This window comes from Oncorhynchus masou, chromosome 28 (assembly GCF_036934945.1).
Source record: "Oncorhynchus masou masou isolate Uvic2021 chromosome 28, UVic_Omas_1.1, whole genome shotgun sequence".
Lineage (NCBI taxonomy): Eukaryota > Metazoa > Chordata > Actinopteri > Salmoniformes > Salmonidae > Oncorhynchus > Oncorhynchus masou.
The window spans coordinates 81,148,616-81,167,224 of record NC_088239.1 but is presented as its reverse complement, the minus strand read 5'-3'; the positions used below and the strand labels follow the sequence as shown (position 1 = coordinate 81,167,224).

The 18,609-nt window shown below is 44.4% G+C and overlaps 1 protein-coding gene across 2 annotated transcripts in view; it reads left to right on the top strand.

Annotated features, from left to right (window-relative positions):
- Positions 1 to 20: 20 nt before the first annotated feature.
- The window catches only part of isoc1 (isochorismatase domain containing 1), a 33,300-nt gene continuing 14,711 nt past the window's right edge, over positions 21 to 18,609 (top strand). For both annotated transcript variants that reach the window (XM_064943565.1, XM_064943564.1), the window contains exons 1-4: positions 21 to 325; positions 2,571 to 2,690; positions 4,490 to 4,693; positions 9,067 to 9,183. In XM_064943565.1, the coding sequence (XP_064799637.1) occupies positions 62 to 325; positions 2,571 to 2,690; positions 4,490 to 4,693; positions 9,067 to 9,183 (705 nt within the window). In that variant the 5' untranslated portion in view covers positions 21 to 61. The remainder of the gene's footprint in view (positions 326 to 2,570; positions 2,691 to 4,489; positions 4,694 to 9,066; positions 9,184 to 18,609) is intronic.

The window sequence follows — 18,609 nt, the reverse complement described above, 5'->3', positions numbered from 1 at the left end:
TGCGCCCTCTCTGAATGACCCACGCGCCTGTACGCATTCACACGACACAGCTCCTGGAATCATGGCGGACCGTCACAGCAACAACAATCATGTCCCTGTTTTGCTTTCATTTTCGGCGTTTTCGCGGCCGTCCTCTGTGCCTGTTGGTTCTGGATATGAAGTGCTCATTCAAAAGTTTTTGTCAATCTACGGACGCCAGATTGACCTCCATCGTAAATTCATGATTCAATTATATTCGGACGAGTGGGCACAGTACATTGATTTGCCGAAAGGATTCCTCATATCTGAGAAATGCAAGCTACGATTTGTACCTTTGGAAACGGATGTAAGATTCTACCGTTTCGTTTTTTCATTGCAAATGTTGTATATAATGATGCACATTATCGCCACAAAAAGTCAAAACCTACTAGTTTACAGTACTTTAAACAAATTGAATTGGTTTCATAGAGACAGAGTTGAAAACGGTTCACCACAATACTTTGTAGCTTGGCCTACTTGTCAGTCATACGGTCGCTGTCACAAATGCCCAATTTCTTGTAGGCTACATGTTTGTTCTAAAATGGTTAAGAGAAATACTAGCTATCATCCAACATTCATTACAGTATTTAATTTAAGTTGCCATATTTCATATTTGTTAAATGTATATTGAATTAGTTTACATAATTAGATAGTATTTACTGTACTGTACAGTATGTGTTAGTGACGAGATATGCTTGGAAATTTTTATTTTTTAAATTTATTTTACCTTTATTTCACTAGGCAAGTCAGTTAAGAACAAATTCTTATTTTCAATGACGGCCTAGGAACAGTGGGTTAACTGCCTGTTCATGGGCAGAACGACAGATTTGTACCTTGCCAGCTCGGGGGTTTAAACTTGCAACCTTCCGGTTACTCGTCCAATGCTCTAACCACTAGGCTACCCTGCTATTTATTTAACGTAATTTTTCTACTGTAAAAATCGAAGCCTTGGCGTCTACTAATAACTTTCTACATAAGTTACTGTATAAGGGAAATTAATCATTTTATTTGGCTACGGTAGGCTATATTACCAATACACCCTATTTAGTGTGAACTGGCCAAAACAAACGTAGACTTGTATCATTATCACTATGTATATGTGTATCACTAATACAGTAGTAGCCTGAGATAAATAATCATACAAAATGCATAATATTTGCTTTTGAGTAGCAGGGCTACCAACAATATTACCTAAAAAATGATATGCAGAAGTTGCCAATATATATGTTTTTTTACCCTGTTTTCTCCCCAATTTCGTGGTATCCAATTGTTTAGCAGCTAATATCTTGTCTCATCGCTACAACTCCCGTATGAGCTCGGGAGAGACGAAGGTTGAAAGTCATGCGTCCTCCGATACACAACCCAACCAAGCCGCTGCTTCTTAACAGCGCGCATCCAACCCGGAAGCCAGCCGCACCAATGTGTCGGAGGAAACACTGTGCCCCAGGCAACCTTGGTTAGTGTGCACTGCGCCCGGCCCGCCACAGGAGTCGCTGGTGCGCGATGAGACAAGGACATCCCTACCGGCCAACCCTCTCTAACTTAACCACTGCGCCATGTCACTACAATGCTAGACATCACTACTGGGACAAGCCAATTTAGCCAATAACCCTAACCCTACCCATTTCAAAGCAACGCTCTACCCATTTCAAAGCAACGCTCTACACCATTCCAAAGCAACGCTCTACCCATTTCAAAGCAACGCTCTACACCATTACAAAGCAACGCTCTACACCATTCCAAACGCTCTACGCCATTCCAAAGCAACGCTCTACACCATTACAAAGCAACGCAACGCATTCCAAAGCAACGCTCTACCCATTCCAAAACAACGCTCTACACCATTCCAAAGCAACGCTCTACACCATTCCAAAGCAACGTTCTACCCATTCCAAAACAACGCTCTACACCATTCCAAAGCAACGCTCTACACCATTCCAAAGCAACGCTCTACACCATTCCAAAGCAACGCTCTACCCATTCCAAAGCAACGCTCTACACCATTCCAAAGCAACGCTCTACACCATTCCAAAGCAACGCTCTACACCATTCCAAAGCAACGCTCATTACGCCATTACACCATTCCAAAGCAACGCTACCCATTCCAAAGCAACGCTCTACACCATTCCAAAGCAACGCTCTACCCATTCCAAAGCAACGCTCTACACCATTCCAAAGCAACGCTCTACACCATTCCAAAGCAACGCTCTACACCATTCCAAAGCAACGCTCTACACCATTCCAAAGCAACGCTCTACACCATTCCAAAGCAACGCTCTACCCATTCCAAAGCAACTCTATGGCAGCCATATTTGGTGTACGGATTTTGAGTAATTTATGCTAATCAGAATTCATAATTCAGTCTTTCTCAGTGGCACTTTTCAACAACCAATGCGCTACTCGGGCTTCCGAGTAAAATGAATTAAATTTACGATAAATACTTATTTCTCCTCAAAGACTAAGCAGTCAACTAAGCTCAGTCATTGATAATGTAGACTAAATATAAAACTATGATGACAAAACCATAAATCATCCTATTGTTTTATATTCAGGTGACAGTACTGGGGAACCTGATCCCTGCCACCACGGTTTTCTTCTGCTGTGACATGCAGGAAAGATTCCGCCCAGCTATCAAGTACTTCGGTGACATCATCAGTGTGGGACAGAGACTGGTAAATTGACCCCCTTTTCATACGCCCTTGTTAATTTACATTATAGCAATATTTATGTACAGTACCAGCCAAACGTTTGGACACTGCTACGCATTCCAGGGTTTTTCTTTATTTTTACTATGTTCTACATTATAGAATAATAGTGAAGACATCAAAACTATGAAATAACACATGGAATCATGTAGTAACCAAAAAAGTGTTAAACCAATCAAAATATATTTTATATTTGAGATTATTCAATGTAGCCACACTTTTCCTTGATGACAGCTTTGCACACTGCGTCCTGACAAAATAAATAGTGAGTCTATCACAAAAATGAAAATAAATGTCAAGAAAACTGTATGCAGTTAGACCATCATTTATCATTATCGCACGTCAGATGCATGGAAAAATGGGCAAATGGACATGAAAATGGGTGGTGTGGCTGCAGCCTGTTCTCAGAGCATTTCATATGATTCTGTATGTAAACCCGAGGCAATGCATTTAATATGATATAGCACATTTCGTATGGTATGTATTCATTTGTGGATGTCCATCAACCGTTTCATATGATAGGCTATGTTATGAATTACAATTTGTATTATATGTTGCACATTCGCAAAACGTACAGTATGTTACGAATTTGCTAAACGTAATATATGTTCCGAATTCTAGCTATGTGTCTTGACGTTAGTTAGCAATAACATAATTTAAAATGCCAAGAGTGTGTTAAGATGTCAAGGCAAAGGGTGCCTACTTTGATGAATATAAAATATGTTTAAATTTCTTTAACACTTTTTTTATTACTTCCATATGTGTTATTTCATAGTTTTGATGTCATCACTATTATTCTACAATGTAGAAAAAAATAGTACAAAATAAAGAAAAACCCTTGAATGAGTAGGTGTGTCCACACTTTTGACTGGTACTGTAAATATACACTACCATTCCAAATTTGGGGTCACTTAGAAATGTCCTTGTTTTTGAAAGAAAAACACTTTTTTTTGTCCATTAAAATAACATCAAATTGATCAGAAATACAGTGTAGACATTGTTAATGTTGTAAATGACTATTGTAGCTGGAAACGGCAGATTTTAAAAAAAATGGAATATCTACATAGGCCCATTATCAGTAACCATCACTCCTGTGTTCCAATGGCACATTGTGTTAGCTAATCCAGGTTTATAATTTTAAAAGGCTAATTGATCGTTAGAAAACCCTTTTGCAATTATGTTAGCACAGCTGAAAACTGTTGTCCTGATTTTAAAGAAGCAATAAAACTGTCCTTCTTTAGACTAGTTGAGGATCTGGAGCATCAGCATTTGTGGGTTCGATTACAGGCTCAAAATGGCCAGAAACAAATAACTTTCTTCTGAAACTCGTCAGTCTGTTCTTGTTCTGAGAAATTAAGGCTATTCCATGCGAGAAATTGTCAAGAAACTGAAGATCTCCTACAACGCTGTGTACTACTCCCTTCACAGAACAGCGCAAACTGGATCTAACCAGAATAGAATCATGAGTGGGAGGCCCCGGTGCACAACTGAGCAAGAGGACAAGTACATTAGTGTCTAATTTGAGAAACAGACGCACCACAAGTCCTCAACTGGCAGCTTCATTAAATAGTACCCGCAAAACACCAGTCTCAACGTCAACAGTGAAGAGGCGACTCCGGGAAGCTGGCCTTCTAGGCGGAATTGCAAAGAAAAAGGCATAATAATAATAATTGACATTTCTTGTTGCTGCAGGATTATTTTCCTGCTGTTGAAAACTTGCTCATGTATATATTCCCCTCTCTCCCTCCATCCCCTCTACTGTGTAGCTTCAGGGGGCTCGTATCCTGGGGATTCCCGTCATCGTGTCGGAGCAGTACCCCAAAGGCCTGGGTAGCACGGTGCAGGAGATGGACCTTACTGGAGCCAGGCTGGTGTTCCCTAAGACCAAGTTCTCCATGGTGCTGCCTGAGGCTGAGGCAGCCCTGGCCGACCTGCCGGGGGTCCGCAGCGTGGTGCTGTTCGGGGTGGAGGTAAGTTTCAGAGAGAGGGACACTGTCCTTGAATTGCAAGTCGACTCCCAGACTGTACGCCGTTTGCACTTGTGGAGATAGGAGAGGGTGTGATAGCTGTAGGGAATAATGGAGCTCCCACATATTGCTTACACCAATGGTTCCCAACCTTTTTTGAACTGTGGCACACCTCAAAGGGATAAAACATTCGGCTGCACACCTAACATTTCCCTTTTAAATTATTTAGTGGTAATGTCCTCCATCTGATCAATACTTTTTTTGAAGAAGAAAATTCAATAGTGTTCATTTTAAATATTTTTATTAGTTTTCATATACTGAACAAAAATATAAATGGCAACATGTAAAGTGCTGGTCCCATGTTTCAAGAGCTGAAGTAAAAGATCCCCAAAAATGTTCCATATGAACAAGAAGCTTATTTCTCTCAAATTTTGGGCACAAATGTGTTTACATCCCTGTTAGTGAGCATTTCTCCTTGGCCAAGATAATCCATCCACCTAACAGGTGTGGCATATCAAGAAGCTGATGAAACAGCATGGTCATTACACAGGTGCACCTTGTGCCGGGGACAATAAAAGGCCACTCTAAAATGTGCGGTTTTGTTACACAACACAATGCGACAGATGCCTCAAGTTTTGAGTGAGCGTGCAATTGGCAGGCTGACTGCAGGAATGTCCACCAGGGCTATTGCCAGAGAATTGAATTTTGATTTCTCTACCATAAGCCGCCTCCAACATCATTTCAGAAAATTTGGCAGTACTTCTAACTGTCCTCACAACCACAGACCACGTGTAAGCACGCCAGCCAAGGGGAAAAACTCATTCTGATTACCTGGGCCTGGCTCCCCAGAAGGTGGGGATTCAGATACTGTATATAGCCTCTCTCCTGTATATAGCCTCTCTACTGTATATAGCCTCTCTACTGTTAATAGCCTCTCTACTGTATATAGCCTCTCTACTGTATATAGCCTCTCTACTGTATATAACCTCTCTACTGTATATAGCCTCTCTACTGTATATACTATTGTAAAGTGGCTGTTCCACTGGATGTCAGAAGGTGAATTCACCAATTTGTAAGTCGCTCTGGATAAGAGCGTCTGCTAAATGACTTAAATGTAAATGTAAATGTATATAGCCTCTCTACTGTATATAGCCTCTCTACTGTATATAGCCTCTCTACTGTTAATAGCCTCTCTACTGTATATAGCCTCTCTACTGTATATAACCTCTCTACTGTATATAGCCTCTCTACTGTATATAGCCTCTCTACTGTATATAGCCTCTCTCCTGTATATAGCCTCTCCTGTATAGAGCCTCTCTACTGTATAGAGCCTCTCTACTGTATATAGCCTCTCTCCTGTATAGAGCCCCTCTCCTGTATATAGCCTCTCTACTGTATATAGCCTCTCTACTGTATAGAGCCTCTCTACTGTATAGAGCCTCTCTCCTGTATAGAGCCTCTCTCCTGTATAGAGCCTCTCTACTGTATAGAGCCTCTCTACTGTATAGAGCCTCTCTCCTGTATAGAGCCCCTCTCCTGTATAGAGCCCCTCTCCTGTATATAGCCTCTCTACTGTATATAGCCTCTCTACTGTATATAGCCTCTCTACTGTATATAGCTCTCTACTGTATATAGCCTCTACTGTATATAGCCTCTACTGTATAGAGCCTCTACTGTATAGAGCCTCTACTGTATAGAGCCTCTACTGTATAGAGCCTCTACTGTATAGAGCCTCTAGTATAGAGCCTCTCTACTGTATAGAGCCTCTCTACTGTATAGAGCCTCTCTACTGTATAGAGCCTCTCTCCTGTATAGAGCCTCTCTCCTGTATAGAGCCTCTCTCCTGTATAGAGCCTCTCTACTGTATAGAGCCTCTCTACTGTATAGAGCCTCTCTCCTGTATAGAGCCTCTCTCCTGTATAGAGCCTCGCTTCTGTTATTTTTCACTGTCTTTTTATAGAGCCTCTCTCCTGTATAGAGCCTCTCTCCTGTATAGAGCTTCTCTCCTGTATAGAGCCTCTCTACTGTATAGAGCCTCGCTTCTGTTATTTTTTGCTGTCTTTTTATAGAGCCTCTCTCCTGTATAGAGCCTCTCTCCTGTATACAGCCTCTCTCCTGTATACAGCCTCTCTACTGTATAGAGCCTCTCTACTGTATAGAGCCTCTCTACTGTATAGAGCCTCTCTACTGTATAGAGCCTCTCTACTGTATATAGCCTCTCTCCTGTATAGAGCCTCTCTCCTGTTATTTTTCACTGTCTTTTTACTGTTGTTTTATTTCTTCACCTACCTATTGTTCACCTAATACCTTTAAGTAAGCATTTCACTGTAAGGTGGACCAGTTGTATAGATCATTTCACTGTAAGGTGGACCAGTTGTATAGAGCATTTCACTGTAAGGTGGACCAGTTGTATAGAGCATTTCACTGTAAGGTGGACCTGTTGTATAGAGCATTTCACTGTAAGGTGGACCAGTTGTATAGATCATTTCACTGTAAGGTGGACCAGTTGTATAGAGCATTTCACTGTAAGGTGGACCAGTTGTATAGATCATTTCACTGTAAGGTGGACCAGTTGTATAGAGCATTTCACTGTAAGGTGGACCAGTTGTATAGAGCATTTCACTGTAAGGTGGACCAGTTGTATAGAGCATTTCACTGTAAGGTGGACCAGTTGTATAGAGCATTTCACTGTAAGGTGGACCAGTTGTATAGAGCATTTCACTGTAAGGTGGACCTGTTGTATAGAGCATTTCACTGTAAGGTGGACCAGTTGTATAGAGCATTTCACTGTAAGGTGGACCAGTTGTATAGAGCATTTCACTGTAAGGTGGACCTGTTGTATAGAGCATTTCACTGTAAGGTGGACCTGTTGTATAGAGCATTTCACTGTAAGGTGGACCAGTTGTATAGAGCATTTCACTGTAAGGTGGACCAGTTCTATAGAGCATTTCACTGTAAGGTGGACCAGTTGTATAGAGCATTTCACTGTAAGGTGGACCTGTTGTATTCAGCATTTCACTGTAAGGTGGACCAGTTGTATTCAGCATTTCACTGTAAGGTGGACCAGTTGTATAGAGCATTTCACTGTAAGGTGGACCAGTTGTATAGAGCATTTCACTGTAAGGTGGACCAGTTGTATAGAGCATTTCACTGTAAGGTGGACCAGTTGTATAGAGCATTTCACTGTAAGGTGGACCTGTTGTATAGAGCATTTCACTGTAAGGTGGACCTGTTGTATAGAGCATTTCACTGTAAGGTGGACCTGTTGTATAGAGCATTTCACTATAAGGTGGACCTGTTGTATAGAGCATTTAACTATAAGGTGGACCTGTTGTATAGAGCATTTCACTGTAAGGTGGACCAGTTGTATAGAGCATTTCACTATAAGGTGGACCAGTTGTATAGAGCATTTCACTGTAAGGTGGACCAGTTGTATAGAGCATTTCACTGTAAGGTGGACCAGTTGTATAGAGCATTTCACTGTAAGGTGGACCTGTTGTATAGAGCATTTCACTGTAAGGTGGACCAGTTGTATAGAGCATTTCACTGTAAGGTGGACCTGTTGTATAGAGCATTTCACTGTAAGGTGGACCTGTTGTATAGAGCATTTCACTATAAGGTGGACCAGTTGTATAGAGCATTTCACTGTAAGGTCTACAACACCTGTTGTATTCAGCATTTCACTGTAAGGTCTACTACACCTGTTGTATTCAGCATTTCACTGTAAGGTCTACAACACCTGTTGTATTCAGCATTTCACTGTAAGGTCTACTACACCTGTTGTATTCAGCATTTCACTGTAAGGTCTACTACACCTGTTGTATTCAGCATTTCACTGTAAGGTCTACAACACCTGTTGTATTCAGCATTTGACTGTAAGGTCTACTACACCTGTTGTATTCAGCATTTGACTGTAAGGTCTACTACACCTGTTGTATTCAGCATTTCACTGTCAGGTCTACTACACCTGTTGTATTCAGCATTTCACTGTCAGGTCTACTACACCTGTTGTATTCAGCATTTCACTGTAAGGTCTACTACACCTGTTGTATTCAGCATTTCACTGTAAGGTGCACCTGTTGTATTCAGAGCACGTGACAAATAAACTTGGATTTGATTTGATTGATATCCAATCTGCCAAAATGTACTCTCATTGTATAGTGGGAGACAGTCTTACACGCTGCCGCCATCTAGGGGTGTAGTTTGGCGGTACAGTTGATTTGGACAACAGTGGGTGAAATCCTACGACAGTACAATTAGAACGTATGCACTTCAAAACCAAAGATATGTCCCTTATTTGTAGCCATTTTGTCATCCGGACTTTGAACATAGCTTTTCCCATATGTAACCCAGACCTCCTGTGTTGTCTGTCTCAGACCCATGTGTGTATCCAGCAGACAGCCCTAGACCTGCTAGCCAGGGGTTTCGAGGTGCACATGGTGGCAGACTCCACCTCATCCCGTAGCATGATGGACAGAATGTTTGCACTGGAGGTAAGTATCATATTTTCATGTATTTATTTAAATGTATATTTTCATTTAATTTTTACTTTAAAATTATTTTTTTTATATAAACTTGGCAAGTCCGTTAAAAACAAATTCTTATTTTAAAATGACGGCCTACCCCGGCCAAACCTTCCCCTAACCAGGATGACGCTGTGCGCCTCCCTACGGGACTCCCGATCACGACAGGTTGTGATACAGCCCAGGATCGAACCAGGGTCTGTAGTGACACCTCTAGCACTGAGATGCAGTGTCTCACACCGCTGTGCCACTCGGGAGCCTTGTATACATATTTACATAATATCATGAAGTGTAAAATGTAAACATCACAGGGGTCTCCAACGTGGGAGCTCGCAGGCGACCCGGGAGATCGCAGGCGACCCGGTAGCTCGCAGGCGACCCGGTAGCTCGCAGGCTGTCAATGAGAATGAATCAGTAATATTACTTGATTCCATTCGTGAACACAGAATTACAGAATCACAGAATCACAGATTTACAGAATCACAGAATTACAGAATCACAGAATCACAGAATTACAGAATCACAGAATGCTGCAAAGTAAAAAGCAGCAGGTATTGGTATCGCGATAAGACGGCTCTGCTAGGTTAGCTAAGGGATATTGAGTGAATTAGCTATTTGACTCTATTTGCATCAAATACATATATGCTTCTGAAAACATTTCTACAAGTTATTTTCAACATTTTCATGGTGAAAGATGGTGCTTCTAACAGCGATCCATTTAAACAATTCCATTTCAGTTCCAGTCAATTCAGGAAGTCCACTGATTTAAAAATAAAATAATCCAATGCGTTTCAATTAGTAAAATGTGGAATTGGAAATGGAATTTGGTTTACTTTCTGAATTGAAGTGGAATTGACCTCAACCCTGCTACCAACAACAATACATGAAATGTGTGAGTAGCTCAGACATTTACTTTGTACAGTATGAAGACATTCTTCTGAAAGAGAAGTTTAGAGAGCAGCACCACGCAGCAGCACCATATGAACCTATATCGATATTCCGTGTTCTACCTACCGCCTTTGAGCAAGGCACTTCAAACTGATATGGGTGTGTTGTACTGTAACTGACTTTGGCTCTGGCCCCAACCTCTCTCTCTCTCTCTCTCTCTCTCTCTGGCTCTGGCCCCAACCTCTCTAGCTCTGGCCCCAACCTCTCTCTCTCTCTTTCTGGCTCTGGCCCCAACCTCTCTAGCTCTGGCCCCAACCTCTCTCTCTCTCTCTGGCTCTGACCCCAACCTCTCTCTCTCTCCCCCTCTCTCTGGCTCTGACCCCAACCTCTCTCTGGCTCTGCCCCCAACCTCTCTTTCTCTCTCGCTCTCGCGGCTCTGACCCCAACCTCTCTCTGGCTCTGACCCCAACCTCTCGTTCTCGTTCTCTCTCTCGCTCTTGCTCTCCTGGCTCTGACCAAAACCACACTCTCTGGCTCTGACCACAACCTCTCGTTCTCTCTCGCTCTTGCTCTCCTGGCTCTGACCAAAACCACACTCTCTGGCTCAGACCCCAACCTCTCGTTCTCTCTCGCTCTTGCTCTCCTGGCTCTGACCAAAACCACACTCTCTGGCTCTGACCCCAACCTCTCGTTCTCGTTCTCTCTCTCGCTCTTGCTCTCCTGGCTCTGACCAAAACCACACTCTCTGGCTCTGACCCCAACCTCTCGTTCTCTCTCGCTCTTGCTCTCCTGGCTCTGACCAAAACCACACTCTCTGGCTCTGACCCCAACCTCTCGTCTCTCTCTCGCTCTTGCTCTCCTGGCTCTGACCAAAACCACACTCTCTGGCTCAGACCCCAACCTCTCGTTCTCTCTCGCTCTTGCTCTCCTGGCTCTGACCAAAACCACACTCTCTGGCTCAGACCCCAACCTCTCGTTCTCTCTCGCTCTTGCTCTCCTGGCTCTGACCAAAACCACACTCTCTGGCTCTGACCCCAACCTCTCGTTCTCGTTCTCTCTCTCGCTCTTGCTCTCCTGGCTCTGACCAAAACCACACTCTCTGGCTCTGACCCCAACCTCTCGTTCTCGTTCTCTCTTGCTCTCCTGGCTCTGACCAAAACCACACTCTCTGGCTCTGACCCCAACCTCTCGTTCTCTCTCGCTCTTGCTCTCCTGGCTCTGACCAAAACCACACTCTCTGGCTCAGACCCCAACCTCTCGTTCTCTCTCGCTCTTGCTCTCCTGGCTCTGACCAAAACCACACTCTCTGGCTCTGACCCCTACCTCTCTTTCTCTCTCGCTCTTGCTCTCCTGGCTCTGACCAAAACCACACTCTCTGGCTCTGACCCCAACCTCTCGTTCTCTCTCGCTCTTGCTCTCCTGGCTCTGACCAAAACCACACTCTCTGGCTCTGACCCCAACCTCTCGTTCTCGTTCTCTCTCTCGCTCTTGCTCTCCTGGCTCTGACCAAAACCACACTCTCTGGCTCTGACCCCAACCTCTCGTTCTCGTTCTCTCTTGCTCTCCTGGCTCTGACCAAAACCACACTCTCTGGCTCTGACCCCAACCTCTCGTTCTCTCTCGCTCTTGCTCTCCTGGCTCTGACCAAAACCACACTCTCTGGCTCAGACCCCAACCTCTCGTTTCTCTCTCGCTCTTGCTCTCCTGGCTCTGACCAAAACCACACTCTCTGGCTCAGACCCCAACCTCTCGTTCTCTCTCGCTCTTGCTCTCCTGGCTCTGACCAAAACCACACTCTCTGGCTCAGACCCCAACCTCTCGTTCTCTCTCGCTCTTGCTCTCCTGGCTCTGACCAAAACCACACTCTCTGGCTCTGACCCCAACCTCTCGTTCTCGTTCTCTCTTGCTCTCCTGGCTCTGACCAAAACCACACTCTCTGGCTCTGACCCCAACCTCTCGTTCTCTCTCGCTCTTGCTCTCCTGGCTCTGACCAAAACCACACTCTCTGGCTCTGACCCCAACCTCTCGTTCTCTCTCGCTCTTGCTCTCCTGGCTCTGACCAAAACCACACTCTCTGGCTCAAACCCCAACCTCTCGTTCTCTCTCGCTCTTGCTCTCCTGGCTCTGACCAAAACCACACTCTCTGGCTCTGACCCCAACCTCTCGTTCTCGTTCTCTCTTGCTCTGACCAAAACCACACTCTCTGGCTCTGACCCCAACCTCTCGTTCTCTCTCGCTCTTGCTCTCCTGGCTCTGACCAAAACCACACTCTCTGGCTCTGACCCCAACCTCTCGTTCTCTCTCGCTCTTGCTCTCCTGGCTCTGACCAAAACCACACTCTCTGGCTCAGACCCCAACCTCTCGTTCTCTCTCGCTCTTGCTCTCCTGGCTCTGACCAAAACCACACTCTCTGGCTCTGACCCCAACCTCTCGTTCTCTCTCTCTCTCTCTCTCTCTCTCTTATTTATATATATATCCTCATTTCCATTGTTCATGTACTAAACGGACAATAAAGTCATCCTAAAAATAACCTATTTCATAATTTACAGCAGCAGGGTATTTATTAACACATGTCTAGTCAGACTCAGATCTCTCTCTCTCTCTCTGCGTCTCTCTCTCTCTCTGCGTCTCTCTCTCTCTCTGCGTCTCTCTCTCTCTCTGCGTCTCTCTCTCTCTGCGTCTCTCTCTCTCTCTGCGTCTCTCTCTCTGTGTCTCTCTCTCTCTCTGCGTCTCTCTCTCTCTCTCTCTGCGTCTGTCTCTCTCTCTCTCTCTCTGTCTCTCTCTCTGCGTCTCTCTCTGCGTCTCTCTCAATTCAATTCAATTCAAGGGGCTTTATTGGCATGGGAAACATGTGTTAACATTGCCAAAGCAAGTAAGGTAAACAATAAAAATTAACAGTAGACATCACACATACAGAAGTTTCAAAACAATAAAGACATTACAAATGTCATATTATATAGATATATACAGTGTTTTTACAATGTACAAATGGTAAAGGACACAAGATAAAATAAATAAGCATAGATATGGGTTGTATTTACAATGGTGTTTGTTCTTCACTGGTTGCCCTTTTCTCGTGGCAACAGGTCACAAATCTTGCTGCTCTGATGGCACACTGTGGAATTTCACCCAGTAGATATGGGAGTTTTTTCAAAATTGTATTTGTTTTCGAATTCTTTGTGGATCTGTGTAATCTGAGGGAAATATGTCTCTCTAATATGGTCATACATTGGGCAGGAGGTTAGGAAGTGCAGCTCAGTTTCCACCTCATTTTGTGGGCAGTGAGCACATAGCCTGTCTTCTCTTGAGAGCCATGTCTGCCTACGGCGGCCTTTCTCAATAGCAAGGCTATGCTCGCTGAGTCTGTACATAGTCAAAGCTTTCCTTAATTTTGGGTCAGTCACAGTGGTCAGGTATTCTGCCGCTGTGTACTCTCTGTTTAGGGCCAAATAGCATTCTAGTTTGCTCTGTTTTTTTTGTTAATTCTTTCCAATGTGTCAAGTAATTATCTTTTTGTTTTTGTTGGGTCTAATTGTGCTGCTGTCATGGGGCTCTGTAGGGTGTGTTTGTGAACAGAGCCCCAGGACCAGCTTGCTTAGGGGACTCTTCTCCAGGTTCATCTCTCTGTAGGTGATGGCTTTGTTGTGGAAGGTTTGGGAATCGCTTCCTTTTAGGTGGTTATAGAATTTAACAGCTCTTTCCTGGATTTTGATAATTAGTGGGTATCGGCCTAATTCTGCTCTGCATGCATTATTTGGTGTTCTACGTTGTACACGGAGGATATTTTTGCAGAATTCTGCGTGCAGAGTCTCAATTTGGTGTTTGTCCCATTTTGTAAAGTCTTGATTGGTGAGCGGACCCCAGACCTCACAACCATAAAGGGCAATGGGCTCTATGACTGATTCAATTATTTTTAGCCAAATCCTAATTGGTATGTTGAAATTTATGTTCCTTTTGATGGCATAGAATGCCCTTCTTGCCTTGTCTCTAAGATCGTTCACAGCTTTGTGGAAGTTACCTATGGCGCTGATGTTTAGGCCAAGGTATGTATAGTTTTTTGTGTGCTCTAGGGCAACAGTGTCGAGATGGAATTTGTATTTGTGGTCCTGGTGACTGGACCTTTTTTGGAACACCATTATTTTGGTCTTACTGAGATTTACTGACAGGGCCCAGGTCTGACAGAATCTGTGCATAAGATCTAGGTGCTGCTGTAGGCCCTCCTTGGTTGGTGACAGAAGCACCAGATCATCAGCAAACAGCAGACATTTGACTTCAGATTCTAGTAGGGTGAGGCCGGGTGCTGCAGACTTTTCTAGTGCCCGCGCCAGTTTGTTGATATATATGTTGAAGAGGGTGGGGCTTAAGCTGCATCCCTGTCTAACCCCACGACCCTGTGTGAAGAAATTGGTGTGTTTTTTGCCAATTTTAACTGCACACTTGTTGTTTGTGTACATGGATTTTATGATGTCGTATGTTTTACCCCCAACACCACTTTCCATCAGTTTGTATAGCAGACCCTCATGCCAAATTGAGTCGAAGGCTTTTTTGAAATCAACAAAGCATGAGAAGACTTTGCCTTTGTTTTGGTTTGTTTGGTTGTCAATTAGGGTGTGCAGGGTGAATACATGGTCTGTTGTACGGTAATTTGGTAAAAAGCCAATTTGACATTTGCTCAGTACATTGTTTTCATTGAGGAAATGTATGAGTCTGCTGTTAATGATAATGCAGAGGATTTTCCCAAGGTTGCTGTTGATGCATATTCCACGGTAGTTATTGGGGTCAAATTTGTCTCCATTTTTGTGGATTGGGGTGATCATTCCTTGGTTCCAAATGTTGGGGAAGATGCCAGAGCTAAGGATGATGTTAAAGAGTTTTAGTATAGCCAGTTGGAATTTGTTGTCTGTATATTTGATCATTTCATTGAGGATACCATCAACACCACAGGCCTTTTTGGGTTGGAGGGTTTTTATTTTGTCCTGTAACTCATTCAATGTAATTGGAGAATCCAGTGGGTTCTGGTAGTCTTTAATAGTTGATTCTAAGATCTGTATTTGATCATGTATATGTTTTTGCTCTTTATTCTTTGTTATAGAGCCAAAAAGATTGGAGAAGTGGTTTACCCATACATCTCCATTTTGGATAGATAATTCTTCATGTTGTTGTTTGTTTTCCAATTTTCCCAGAAGTGGTTAGAGTCTATGGATTCTTCAGTTACATTGAGCTGATTTCTGATATGCTGTTCCTTCTTTTTCCGTAGTGTATTTCTGTATTGTTTTAGTGATTCACCATAGTGAAGGCATAGACTCAGGTTTTCCGGGTCTCTATGTTTTTGGTTGGACAGGTTTCTCAATTTCTTTCTTAGATTTTTGCATTCTTCATCAAACCATTTGCCATTGTTGTTAATTTTCTTCGGTTTTCTATTTGAGATTTTTAGATTTGATAGGGAAGCTGAGAGGTCAAATATACTGTTAAGATTTTCTATTGCCAAGTTTACACCTTCACTATTACAGTGGAACGTTTTACCCAGGAAATTGTCTAAAAGGGATTGAATTTGTTGTTGCCTAATTGTTTTTTGGTAGGTTTCCAAACTGCATTCCTTCCATCTATAGCATTTCTCAATGTTGCTCAGTTCCTTTGGCTTTGATGCCTCATGATTGAGTATTGCTCTGTTTAGGTAGACTGTGATTTTGCTGTGGTCTGATAGGGGTGTCAGTGGGCTGACTGTGAATGCTCTGAGAGACTCTGGGTTGAGGTCAGTGATAAAGTAGTCTACAGTACTACTGCCAAGAGATGAGCTATAGGTGTACCTACCATAGGAGTCCCCTCGAAGCCTACCATTGACTATGTACATACCCAGCGTGCGACAGAGCTGCAGGAGTTGTGCCCCGTTTTTGTTGGTTATGTTGTCATAGTTGTGCCTAGGGGGGCATACGGGGGAGGGAATGCTGTCACCTCCAGGTAGGTGTTTGTCCCCCTGTGTGCTGAGGGTGTCAGGTTCTTGTCCGGTTCTGGCATTTAGGTCGCCACAGACTAGTACATGTCCCTGGGCCTGGAAATGATTGATTTCCCCCTCCAGGATGGAGAAGCTGTCTTCATTAAAATATGGGGATTCTAGTGGGGGGATATAGGTAGCACACAGGAGGACATTTTTCTCTGTTAGGATAATTTCCTTTTGAATTTCTAGCCAAATGTAGAATGTTCCTGTTTTGATTAATTTAATGGAGTGAGTTAGGTCTGCTCTATACCAAATTAGCATACCCCCCAAGTCCCTTCCCTGTTTCACACCTGGTAGTTTGGTGGATGGGACTACCAGCTCTCTGTAACCTAGAGGGCATCCAGTGGGTCTGTCTCCTCTATACCAGGTTTCTTGCAGGATGACAATGTCTGTGTTACCGATTTCTTTGGTGAAGTCCGGGTTTCTGCTCTTCAGGCCAAAGGCAGATGACCTCAGGCCTTGGATATTCCAGGATGAAATAGTAAAGGCTTTTTGTTCCATAAAGTGTCCAATGTTGTTGGTCGTGGTTTGGCCTCAGGCCAGTAAGTGTGAGCAGAGCCTGCTGAGCATCTGGTACATGCCATTGGCTTGGGCGAGTGTGAGAGTGGGGGTTGGGACTGTTTGCCCGCTCACTACCTGGGCGTATGTGTGGCTTCCATGTTGAGGCCCTCTTTGCGGGGGTGGGGTGCATGGGGTGGGCAGGAGTGGCATAGGTCTGATCTGAGGGGCCATCAATGGGGTGTGGGCATGGTTGATGTGGGGGGGTGTTGATTGGTTGGGGTAGGGGTGTGGATGTGTCTGGGTGTGCGGTGGTCTGGATGTAATTCCTCTTGGCGTGGGTCCTCTGTGTAGGTCCGGGGGGGGGGGAGTCCTGCAGGTCTGGGAGGGCGTCTCGCTGGTCTGGGTGGGGTGTCTACTGATCTGTTGCTCCTGTGTGAAGTGTTGGGGATACGTTTGAGAGCGATGTCCTTTAGAGTTCGGGCAAAGATGGGCACTGCTGCCTTGTAGAGGTGGACCTGGTCATAGAGGCTGTTCAAGTCCAGGGTGGAGTGGTGGGCCAGGAAAACGTTTGGTTTTGAGGCACAGTCACGGGAAATACTTGCGTTTACCCGTGTATTGTGGCAGGGTGGAAGTCTTTTCGTGGTAGCAGGGTGGAGATAACCACTTGTGCGTTGGGGAAAGTAGAAGAAGCCTTTTCAATCACTCCCTTCAGTGCTGTGGCCACTCTTTCCTGTTGTGCCCTCAGGTCGTTTGTGCCTGTGTGTATTATTATGTGGCTGGGTGAGCCTAGTTTGGCCTCAGACAGAAGGTCTATGGCACTCTGGGTGTTTGGACACCAGAGTTTAGACACACTGTGTTTGGGAAAAAGTTTTTTTTCTTCTATATATTTCCCATTTGAGTCCATAAGTAGTACAATCTGTGTCTTGTGTTTGTCCTCAGTGGGTGTAGGGAGGTTGTCAGAAGGGCTATCAGGGTGGCTGACGGGGGGTGCTCAGAGGGGGTGAGAGCCGCTGGGCTTGGGTTTCTTCATTTGTCTGTTCTGCTGTGATGTCGACTCTATTGTCAGGTTCTGGTGTGGACTGTTCTGCTGTGGTGTCGAGACTTTTGTTGGGTGCTGAGGTGGGCTGTTCTGCTTGCTTCTCTGTGGGGGTGGCCACCTCTCTAGTGGGTTGTTCTCTGTCACACGCCGTCCCTGTCTCTCCTCCATCCCCCTCACCCTCTCCTCCATCCCCCTCGCCCTCTCCTCCACCAGCAGTCTGATACTCTCCTCTAGGGCTCTGTTCTGCTCCTCTTTCTCCTGTTGTATTTGTCTCACCACTGTCCAAAGTGCAGATATGTCTCTGTCCACCTCCAGCTTTCCTGGTCTGGTTAAGGGGCTGTTGTTGTGCTGGGCTGTTGTCTGGGTCTGTGCTGACTGAAGTGTGATCACCTGCTGTTCCAGCTCCACCTGCCTTATCTCCAGCTGGGTGAATTTGTCCTTCCTTTCAATGAGGGAGTGGTAATCTGTGCTGGGAGGTTGACTCTCCGCTGGGGGTTGCTCGTCTGTGGGGTTACATAGTGAAGAGGTCTGGTCTGACCAGCTCGGTGTGGGGTATCTTTATCAAGGGAGAGCTTCTCCTGCTGGGCTAATTCTTTGATTAGGTGAAAGTCCAGCTGAAACTGTTTGGGGTTACTCTGTACCATCATTGTTCCGGACTTATAGATATTAATATTACTTGACTCAGAGTCCTCGTTATCAAGTATTCTGAGTTTCCACCCCTCGTTAACCCCCCCTCTCTTAACAAAGGGGTAGTGTGCTAATATAGCACTGTGCCATGCCAGGGGATGGTTTGTGTGGAAGATAAGGTTGCTGATGTTCCCATTTTTGTAATAGTCAACAGTCTCTTGATTTTCCATAAGGAGCTTCATTTTGTAATCTTTTCTTGACTTATCATTCTTTACATGCAAAGGGTACTGTATTTTAATTACCTCTGAACAGCGGGAGGGAGCCTCTAAGGCCTCTCCATTTGGTT